The following is a 10865-nucleotide window of genomic DNA, read 5'->3' on the forward strand; positions in this document are numbered from 1 at the left end:
CCTGTATTGTCAGGAGGGCTTGGATTGTGTCCATCTGTCCAGCAGGTTGGACTACATGACCTTTGGGGACCCCTATCCAAGTCTAGGTTGTTATGAGTCTGATTTGCTCGTTGTCGGGAGGGCTTGGATTGTATCTATCCGTCAGGTGGGTTGGACTGGATGACCTTTGGGGACCCCTATCCAATTCTAGGATGCTATGAGTCTGGATGGCTATTTTGTCGGGAGGGCTTGGATTGTGTCTATCCATCTGGTGGGTTGGACTGGATGACCTTTGGAGACCCCTATCTGATTCTAGGATGCTATGAGCCTGGATTGTCAGGAGGGCTTGGATTGTGTCCATCTGTCCGGCAGGTTGAACTAGATGACCTTTGGAGACCCCTATCCAAGTCTAGGATGTTATGAGTCTGGATCCAGACTCATAACATCCTTGAATTGGATAGGGGTCCCTGAAGGGCATCCCGTCCAACCCCTTTCTGTCAAGAGGGCTTGGATTGTGTCTATCCGTCAGGTGGGTTGGACTGGATGCCCTTTGGGCACCCTTAAGCAGTCTAGGATGCTGTGAAACTGTATGGCCATCTGTCCAGAGGGCTTGGATTGTGTCTATCCATCTGGTGGGTTGGACTGGATGACCTTTGGAGACCCCTTCTAAGTCTAGGATGTCATCAATCTGGATGGCTATTTGTTGGGAGGGCTTGGATTGTGTCCATCTATCTGTCTGGTGGGTTGGAGTAGATGACCTTTGGGGACCCCTATCCAAGTCTAGGATGTTGTGAGTCTGGATCCAGCCTCATAACATCCTTGAATTGGATAGGGATCCCTGAAGGGCATCTAGTCCAACCCAAGAGGGCTTGGATTGTGTCTATCCGTCAGGTGGGTTGGACTGGATGCCCTTTGGGGACCCTTATCCAAGCCTAGGCGTCTCTGAGGCCGCCTATTTCTCCCCGGATTCTTCCTCCTTCGTGGCTTTGTGGGCACGCAAAGCAGGAGTGGCCTTGCCAGGGCTCCCTTCCGTCAGTCAGCCGGTGAAGCAAGAGCGGAGCATCCCTTGCAGACGCCCAGAGTGATCTCACAGGTCCGGTTGAGCAAGAGGCGGGTGGCTTGCTGGCTGGCTTCTTTGCTTGCTTGCTCCGGAGGCACAACACAATCAATCCACCTTTCTCCTCCTCCTCTTCTCCTTTATCAAGACAAGGGATCTGCAGAGCTGGACAGGTGGGTCCCTGTGGAATGGTTAACCTGAGGCCGTCTCACCTGGACGAGCCAATCACCGCAGCGCAGACGCCGAGACACTCAAGATCCCCGTCAGTCGCCACACTTGGACACATCATTTCCAAGACTTAGTTTTGTTGCACTTGGTTTGAACAAAGGCATTTCTCCGGCATGGCCTTCTTCGTCGTGGCCTCGGTGAATGTTCTCCTCCTGCTTCTCCTCTCCGCCTCTCCGTCTACCTGCACGGATCCGGATCCGGCACTGTTGGAGATGAAGGCTCTGTTGTCTTCGGAACGGGACGGCTCTCTGGCCCGGGACTCCGTGGACGCCTTGTTAAATATCGCCCGGGACCGTGTGCAATGTGCCGCAGTGCCGTGCGGAAAGGTAACGTTTGCAAAAGATGTGCAAAAGGTGTGCTGGCGGCAATGGGGTCAAACTCCAAGCGTAGGTGCAAAGGGTGCAAGTGGAGTATTTTTAGTCTCAATTGTTTGGATTAAGTGACCACAATGAGAAAGAGAAGCCAAGGGCCAACTTGGGCCCTCCAGGTGTTTTGGACTGCAACTCCCACAAATCCTAACCACCAGTAGTTTGTAGTGCGGTTTTCTTGTATAAGTAGTTTGTAGTGCGGTTTTCTTGTATAAGTAGTTTGCAGTGCGGTTTTCTTGTATAAGTAGTTTGTAGTGCGGTTTTCTTGTATAAGTAGTTTGCAGTGCGGTTTTCTTGTATAAGTAGTTTGTAGTGCGGTTTTCTTGTATAAGTAGTTTGTAGTGCGGTTTTCTTGTATAAGTAGTTTGCAGTGCAGTTTTCTTGTATAAGTAGTTTGTAGTGCGGTTTTCTTGTTTGCTGTTTTCTTGTATAAGAAATCCAGCATATAGATCTTGTTTGCTGTGTCATATTATGTCTTTGTGTCAATAATAATAATAATAATTTGTGAAACGAAATCCAGCATGTCTATCTTGTTTGCTGTGTCATACAATAAAATAATAATAATAATAATAATAATAATAATAATAATAATAATAATAATAATAATTTATTTCTAGACTCCCCTCTCTCCCCAGAGGGACTCAGGGCAGTTAATATACATATTAACAGGAAAATAATAATAATAATAATAATAATAATAATAATACAAAATAATAATAATAAGAAGAAGAAATCCAGCATATAGATCTTGTTTGCTGTGTCATACTATGTCTTTGTGTCAATAATAATAATTATTATTATTATTATTATTTCTAGACTTCCCACTCTCCCCAGAGGGACTCAGGGCAGTTAATATACATATTAACAGGAAAATATTAATAATAACACAAAATAATAATAATAATGATGATAAGAAATCCAACATATAGATCTTGTTTGCTGTGTCATATTATGTCTTTGTGTCAATAATAATAATAATAATAATAATAATACAAAATAATAATAATAATAATAATAATAATAATAATAATAATAATAATTTATTTCTAGACTGCCCTCTCTCCCCAGAAGGACTCAAGGCGGTTAGCATACATACAAAATAGCAAATATTCAAGGCCACAATTTCTTCGTGAATATCAAAAGTATAAAATGATGACAACATACTCATTATAATAAAAAATTCCAAATTAGGAAAAACAATAAATTTGCACATGATGATCCAAGCACTCCTGACAGATGGCCACACAGCCTCATAGAATCCTAGAGTTTGAAGGGACCTCCAAAGGCCATCCAGCCCAACCCTATTCTGTCGTGCAGGAAGACACAATCTAAGGCCTCCCAACAGATGGCCATCCAGTCTTATATAATATTTGATGGGAATAGCTTGAAAATTGTTAGAATCACATTATGTATCCAAATTTGCAAAATTTTCTGTTTGTGGTTTGAAAGTGTTATTTCCTGTTTAATGGTGCGGTCCTTGCTTTGGAAGTCGTTCTTGTGCACCAGAAATTTCATTTTCGTGTCAGAAACTATGCTGAATCGGTTGCGACTCAATTCATTGAAAAGCTAGAGGAAAATGTGCCAAACAAATTTCTTTTGGCAGAAACAAAGTTTGTGCAGTTTAATAAACTTTCCCCATGTTTCTAGGATAGAACCAAATACTAAATGAGATCGTTAACCCAGGAACAAGTAGAATCCTAGAGTTGGAGAGGGTCCCTAAAGGTCATCTAGTCCACCCCAAACCTATATAAAAAAGGAATATAATATTTGATTGGAATAACTTGAAATCTGTTAGAATAATACCGGTACGATGTATCCAAATTTGCAAAATGTTCTGTTCCTGGCTTGAAAGTGTTATTTCCTGTTTTATTGTGCTGCACTTACTTTCAAAGTAGTTGTTCAAATACAACGTCGAATGGGTTGAGATTCAGAAAAACTAGAGCAAAATGTGCCGAACAAAGTTCCTCCCGCAGAAATAAAGTTTTCATAAACTTTTCCCGTATTTTTATGATAGAACCAATTAGGGAATGGCATTGATCACCCAGGAACAAAAATATTATACTTCCAGAAACTTTGTTTTTGTGCCGCAAACGATGATGAATTTGTTGAGACCCAATTCATAGAAAAACTAGAGCCAAATGTGGTGCACAAAGTTCCTCCCGCAGAAATAAAGTCTGTCCGGATTCATAAACTTTTCTCGTGTTTCTATGATAGAACCAATTAGGAAATGGCATTGGTCACCCAGGAACAAAAATGTTATACTCCAGAAACTTTGTTTTATTTTTTTGGCACAAACTATGTCAAATTGATTGATGCCCTATGATGAGATATTCGTTGGGAAACTAAAGCAGAATGTGTTGCATGAAGTTCCTCCCGCAGAAATAAAGTTTATCCAGTTTAATAAACGTTTCCCATATTTTTTATGATATAATCAATCAGGAAATGATATTGATAACCCAGGAACAAAAAAGAAAGAAAAGGGTTGGACTAGATGGCCTCTTGGGGTCCCGTCAAACTGTCTGGTTTCTATGGACGTAAGACATATGGTGGTTTGGTGGAGAGGGTCAAACTAATGCTGATGTAGATGGACAAATGTTAAAATAATAGTAGATATGAATCAACAGTAGATAATATAAAAGAACAATGCAAGAATTGTATGATATATTATATACTAGCTTGGAGACCCGGCAGTGCCCGGGTCATTTGAGAAAGGCCTTGTTTGCCTGTGTTCCAAGTGTAGCCTATATCCAATGTCAGGTGGGTTCAGTGGGTGCGGCTGAGCTCCAACTCCCATATGCAAGTCCCATCGTCCAGTGTCCACCCCTCTCCAAACAGAGCCAGTATGTAGAGTAGGTCATGGGGGCTCCATGTACCATGTTTGGTCTTGATCAGTCATTTGTGTGGGTCGCGGTGCTCTCAGGAAGTGAGTGAAGGTATTGGAAGTCCCATCGTCCATGGTCCATCGTCCTCCAAACTGCACCTGGGTGTAGAGTGAGTCCTGGGTGTTCTGTGTTTGAAGTTTGGTCTTGATGAGACATTGATGGGGGTGACAGTGGTCTCGGGAAGTGAGTGAACATACTGCAAGTCCCATCATCCAAGGTCCAAGCTCTTTCAAACCTCACCAAGATGTAGAGTGGGCCATGGTGGCTCTATGTGCCAAGTTTGGTCTTGATCAGTCATTGGTGGGGGTCACAGTAGTCCCAGGAAGTGAGTGAAGATAGTGCAAGTCCCATCATCCACGGTCCCTCTTCCCCCAAATTGCACCAGGATGTAAAGTGGGCTACCCTGCACCTGCGTGTCAAGTTTGATACAGTTTTGTCATTCATGGGCATCACAGTGGTTTGTGGGAGGTGAATTGGATGAAGGTACTGCAAATCCCATAATCCTTGGTCCAGCCTCTGTCAAACTGCTGCAGCATGTGAAGTGTGTCATTTGGGATATGTGTGCCAGGTTTGGTTCAGTTGTGTGATTTGTGGCAGTTGCTGTGGTCTCAAGAAGTGAGGGAAGGTACTGCAAATCCCATAATCCTTGGTCCAGCCTCCGTCAAACTGCTGCAGCATGTGAAGTGTGTCATTTGGGATATGTGTGCCAGGTTTGGTTCAGTTGTGTGATTTGTGGCAGTTGCTGTGGTCTCAAGAAGTGAGGGAAGGTACTGCAAATCCCATCATCCTTGGTCCAGCCTCCGCCAAACTGCTGCAGCATGTGATGTGTGTCATTTGGGATATGTGTGCCTGGTTTGGTTCAGTTGTGTGATTTGTGGCAGTTGCTGTGGTCTCAAGAAGTGAAGGAAGGTACTGCAAATCCCATAATCCTTGGTCCATCCTCCGTCAAACTGCTGCAGCATGTGAAGTGTGTCATTTGGGATATGTGTGCCTGGTTTGGTTCAGTTGTGTGATTTGTGGCAGTTGCTGTGGTCTCAAGAAGTGAGGGAAGGTACTGCAAATTCCATCATCCTTGGTCCATCCTGCCCCAATATACATCAGGACGTAAAGGGGTCGACAGGAGTTCTGTGTGCCAAGTTTGGTCCATTTCTATCATTGGTGGGCATTGCAGTAGTCTGTGGGAGTTCAAGTGTTTGAAAGTACTGCAAATCCCATCATCTGTGGTCCATCCTCCCGCAAACAGCACCAGGCCATAAAGTGCCTTGTGGGGGTTAAATGTGTCAAGTTTGGGCCAGATCCGTTATTTCTGGTGGTCTCAGTGGCCTGTGGAAGTGGTGGCCAGTCAGAAAGCTGCCACATACCCGCATACATACATTACCCACCCACATACAAACATTGACTTTTTATTATAGATACTAGCTGTGCCCGGCCACGCGTTGCTGTGTCGTTGTCTGGTGTTGTTGGTGAGAAATTGTTGAGGTAGTGGTGGTATTGAATGTCTGTTGTATGGTTGTCTTTATGTTTAGTATGCATTTGGTTGTTTGTGTACTGTGATAGAGGTCTATGTCCCTGTGTAGTATTGTATAGTATTTATACGTTGTCCATGTGTTGTGAATGCTTGGATTGTGTCCTGCTGTATAGTAGAAAGGGTTGGGCTGGATGGCCCTTAGGGGTCTCTCCAAACTCTTGGATTCTATGCTTCTATTATTATCATCTTCATTATTATCATTATTATGTAGAGGCTGGATGGCCATCTATCAGGAGTGCTTGGATTGTGTCCTCCTGCATGGTAGAAGGAAGTTGATCTGGATGCTCCTTTGGGGTCACTCCAAACCTTAGGATTGTATGATGTTGTTGTTATTATTATTATTATTATTATTATTATTATTATTATTATTATTATTATCGACACAACGATGTTGTATGACACAGCAAACAAGATAGACATGCTGGATTTCGTATCACAAAACCACAAGTCAAACACTTCCCAAGTGTCTAGGACTGTGTGATGTATTTTCGGATGATGCGTGCAGATCTCAGCAGGGTGGCCTTTTGCAGTTGGCAGATCGTAATTTTGTCAATGTCTATTGTTTCCAAATGCCGGCTGAGATCTTTTGGCACGGCACCCAATGTGCCCATCACCACCGGAACCACCTGCACTTATTATTATTATTATTATTATTATTATTATTATTATTATTAGTAGTAGTAGTAGTAGTAGTAGTAGTAGTAGTAGTATTGAGAGGCTGGGTGGCCATCTGTTGGGAGTGCTTGGATTGTGTCCTGCATGGCAGAATTGGGTTGGACTGGATGAGACTCTACTGTATATTTATAATCTTATATTATCTGTTTAGAACTGGATTATCTGAGGCCCCTTCTACACAGCTGTAGTGAATTATCTGGCAGTGTGGAGTCAAGATAATCCAGTTCAAAGCAGATAATATAAGATTCTAAATGGGTTATATAGCTGTTTGGAAGGGCCTTGAGTCTACACTGCCATATAATGCAGTTAAAATCTGATAATCTGTGGAAAAGGCCTAAGTGAGGCCTAACTGTGCCTGTCCCCTGGGCTGAGTAGGTTGCTAGGAGACCAAGTGGGTGGAGCTTAGCCTTCAAACTGGCAGCAATTGGATAAAAACAATTATTCCTCTCCCTCTAATTAGGACTTTATTTTTCTTTTCTTTTTGTTGTATCAACCTAGAGCCGTGGATGATAGGTTGTGTTGTCAAATTTCAAGGTTGGGGGGCCTGTAGTTTTGTTGTTTTGTCCGCTGCCCTGATGCCATCACTCTTTTATATATATAGATATAGATATAGATCTGCTATGTGATAAAAGGGATTATTGCATGGAAAATTTTAAATTCAATAAAAACTATTTTTAAAAAAACACACGAATGCTGGACGCTCATCTGCCCTAATCTGGTCAAGAGGAATTCTGACCTGCATTGTGTACAGTCCAAGAGTTGGAAGGGACCCCCAAAGGCTATCTAGTCCAACCTCATTCGGCCAGGCAGAAAGACACAATCCAAGCTCTCCCAATGGATAACAACACAGCTTCGTAGAATCTTAAAGTTGGAAGGGATCTCCAAAGGCCATCCAGTACAACCCCATTCTTCCCAGCCGCAGGAAGACACAATCCAAGCCCTCCCGACAGATGGCCACACAGCTTCTGTTTGAAAACCTCCATAGACTCCACTCAACTCCATATTCTATTATTGAACAGCTCTTACTGTTAATTAGTTCTTCCTAATGTTGAAATTGAATTTCTTTTCCCATAGTAAATCCATTGTGTTTTGTTGTCCTAGTCTCCAGGACATCAGAAACAAGCTCACTCCATTCTTCTCAATAGGACATTCTTTCAAATATTTACTTATTTCAGCCTTCTTTCCTACAAGCAAAATAAACACCCCAAGCTCCTCATATGGCCATCCGGACTCATAGAATCCAAGACTTGGATAGGGGTCCCCAAAGGTCATCCAGTCCAACCTGCCGGACATATAGACACAATCCAAGCCCTCCTGACAGATGGCCATCCAGCCTCATAGCATCCTAGACTTGGATAGGGGTCCCCAAAGGTCATCCAGTCCAACCTGCCAGACAGATCGACACAATCCAAGCCCTCCTGACAGATGGCCATCCAGCCTCATAGCATCCTAGACTTGGATAGGGGTCCCCAAAGGGCATCCAGTCCAACCTGCCAGACATATAGACACAATCCAAGCCCTCCTGACAGATGGCCATCCAGCCTCATAGCATCCTAGACTTGGATAGGGGTCCCCAAAGGTCATCCAGTCCAACCTGCCAGACAGATCGACACAATCCAAGCCCTCCTGACAGATGGCCATCCAGCCTCATAGCATCCTAGACTTGGATAGGGGTCCCCAAAGGGCATCCAGTCCAACCTGCCAGACATATAGACACAATCCAAGCCCTCCTGACAGATGGCCATCCAGCCTCATAGCATCCTAGACTTGGATAGGGGTCCCCAAAGGGCATCCAGTCCAACCTGCCAGACAGATCGACACAATCCAAGCCCTCCTGACAGATGGCCATCCAGCCTCATAGCATCCTAGACTTGGATAGGGGTCCCCAAAGGGCATCCAGTCCAACCTGCCAGACAGATAGACACAACCCAAGCCCTCCTGACAGATGGCCATCCAGTCTCATTGCATCCGAGACTTGGATAGGGGTCCCCAAAGGTCATCCAGTCCAACCTTCTAGACAGATAGGCACAACCCAAGCCCTCCTGACAGATGGCCATCCAGCCTCATAGTATCCTAGACTTGGATAGGGGTCCCCAAAGGTCATCCAGTCCAACCTTCTAGACAGATAGGCACAACCCAAGCCCTCCTGACAGATGGCCATCCAGCCTCATAGCATCCTAGACTTGGATAGGGGTCCCCAAAGGTCATCCAGTCCAACCTTCTAGACAGATAGGCACAACCCAAGCCCTCCTGACAGATGGCCATCCAGCCTCATAGCATCCTAGACTTGGATAGGGGTCCCCAAAGGTCATCCAGTCCAACCTTCTAGACAGATAGGCACAACCCAAGCCCTCCTGACAGATGGCCATCCAGCCTCATAGCATCCTAGACTTGGATAGGGGTCCCCAAAGGTCATCCAGTCCAACCTGCCAGACAGATCGACACAACCCAAGCCCTCCTGACAGATGGCCATCCAGCCTCATAGCATCCTAGACTTGGATAGGGGTCCCCAAAGGTCATCCAGTCCAACCTGCCAGACATATAGACACAACCCAAGCCCTCCTGACAGATGGCCATCCAGCCTCATAGCATCCTAGACTTGGATAGGGGTCCCCAAAGGTCATCCAGTCCAACCTGCCAGACATATAGACACAACCCAAGCCCTCCTGACAGATGGCCATCCAGCCTCATAGCATCCTAGACTTGGATAGGGGTCCCCAAAGGTCATCCAGTCCAACCTGCCAGACATATAGACACAACCCAAGCCCTCCTGACAGATGGCCATCCAGCCTCATAGCATCCTAGACTTGGATAGGGGTCCCCAAAGGTCATCCAGTCCAACCTGCCAGACATATAGACACAACCCAAGCCCTCCTGACAGATGGCCATCCAGCCTCATAGCATCCTAGACTTGGATAGGGGTCCCCAAAGGTCATCCAGTCCAACCTGCCAGACATATAGACACAACCCAAGCCCTCCTGACAGATGGCCATCCAGCCTCATAGCATCCTAGACTTGGATAGGGGTCCCCAAAGGTCATCCAGTCCAACCTTCTAGACAGATAGACACAACCCAAGCCCTCCTGACAGATGGCCATCCAACCTCATAGCATCCTAGACTTGGATAGGGGTCCCCAAAGGTCATCCAGTCCAACCTTCTAGACAGATAGACACAACCCAAGCCCTCCTGACAGATGGCCATCCAGCCTCATAGCATCCTAGACTTGGATAGGGGTCCCCAAAGGTCATCCAGTCCAACCTGCCAGACATATAGACACAACCCAAGCCCTCCTGACAGATGGCCATCCAACCTCATAGCATCCTAGACTTGGATAGGGGTCCCCAAAGGTCATCCAGTCCAACCTGCCAGACATATAGACACAACCCAAGCCCTCCTGACAGATGGCCATCCAACCTCATAGCATCCTAGACTTGGATAGGGGTCCCCAAAGGGCATCCAGTCCAACCTGCCAGACATATAGGCACAACCCAAGCCCTCCTGACAGATGGCCATCCAACCTCCTAGCATCCTAGACTTGGATAGGGGTCCCCAAAGGTCATCCAGTCCAACCTGCCAGACATATAGACACAACCCAAGCCCTCCTGACAGATGGCCATCCAACCTCCTAGCATCCTAGACTTGGATAGGGGTCCCCAAAGGTCATCCAGTCCAACCTGCCAGACATATAGACACAACCCAAGCCCTCCTGACAGATGGCCATCCAACCTCCTAGCATCCTAGACTTGGATAGGGGTCCCCAAAGGTCATCCAGTCCAACCTGCCAGACAGATCGACACAACCCAAGCCCTCCTGACAGATGGCCATCCAACCTCATAGCATCCTAGACTTGGATAGGGGTCCCCAAAGGGCATCCAGTCCAACCTGCCAGACATATAGACACAACCCAAGCCCTCCTGATAGATGGCCATCCAGCCTCATAGCATCCTAGACTTGGATAGGGGTCCCCAAAGGTCATCCAGTCCAACCTTCTAGACAGATAGACACAACCCAAGCCCTCCTGATAGATGGCCATCCAGCCTCATAGCATCCTAGACTTGGATAGGGGTCCCCAAAGGTCATCCAGTCCAACCTGCCAGACAGATAGACACAACCCAAGCCCTCCTGAGAGATGGCCATCCAGCCTCATA

General features: G+C 45.8%; 1 protein-coding gene across 1 annotated transcript in view; it reads left to right on the plus strand.

Annotated features, from left to right (window-relative positions):
- The first annotated feature begins 964 nt into the window (after positions 1 to 964).
- slc39a4 (solute carrier family 39 member 4) overlaps positions 965 to 10865 on the plus strand; it is a 72205-nt gene continuing 62304 nt past the window's right edge. Inside the window, exon 1 of the mRNA XM_062979887.1 lies at positions 965 to 1590. Within this exon, the coding sequence (XP_062835957.1) occupies positions 1378 to 1590 (213 nt within the window). The 5' untranslated portion in view covers positions 965 to 1377. The remainder of the gene's footprint in view (positions 1591 to 10865) is intronic.

The sequence above is a fragment of the Anolis carolinensis genome, chromosome 4 (assembly GCF_035594765.1).
Source record: "Anolis carolinensis isolate JA03-04 chromosome 4, rAnoCar3.1.pri, whole genome shotgun sequence".
Classification (NCBI taxonomy): Eukaryota; Metazoa; Chordata; class Lepidosauria; order Squamata; family Dactyloidae; genus Anolis; species Anolis carolinensis.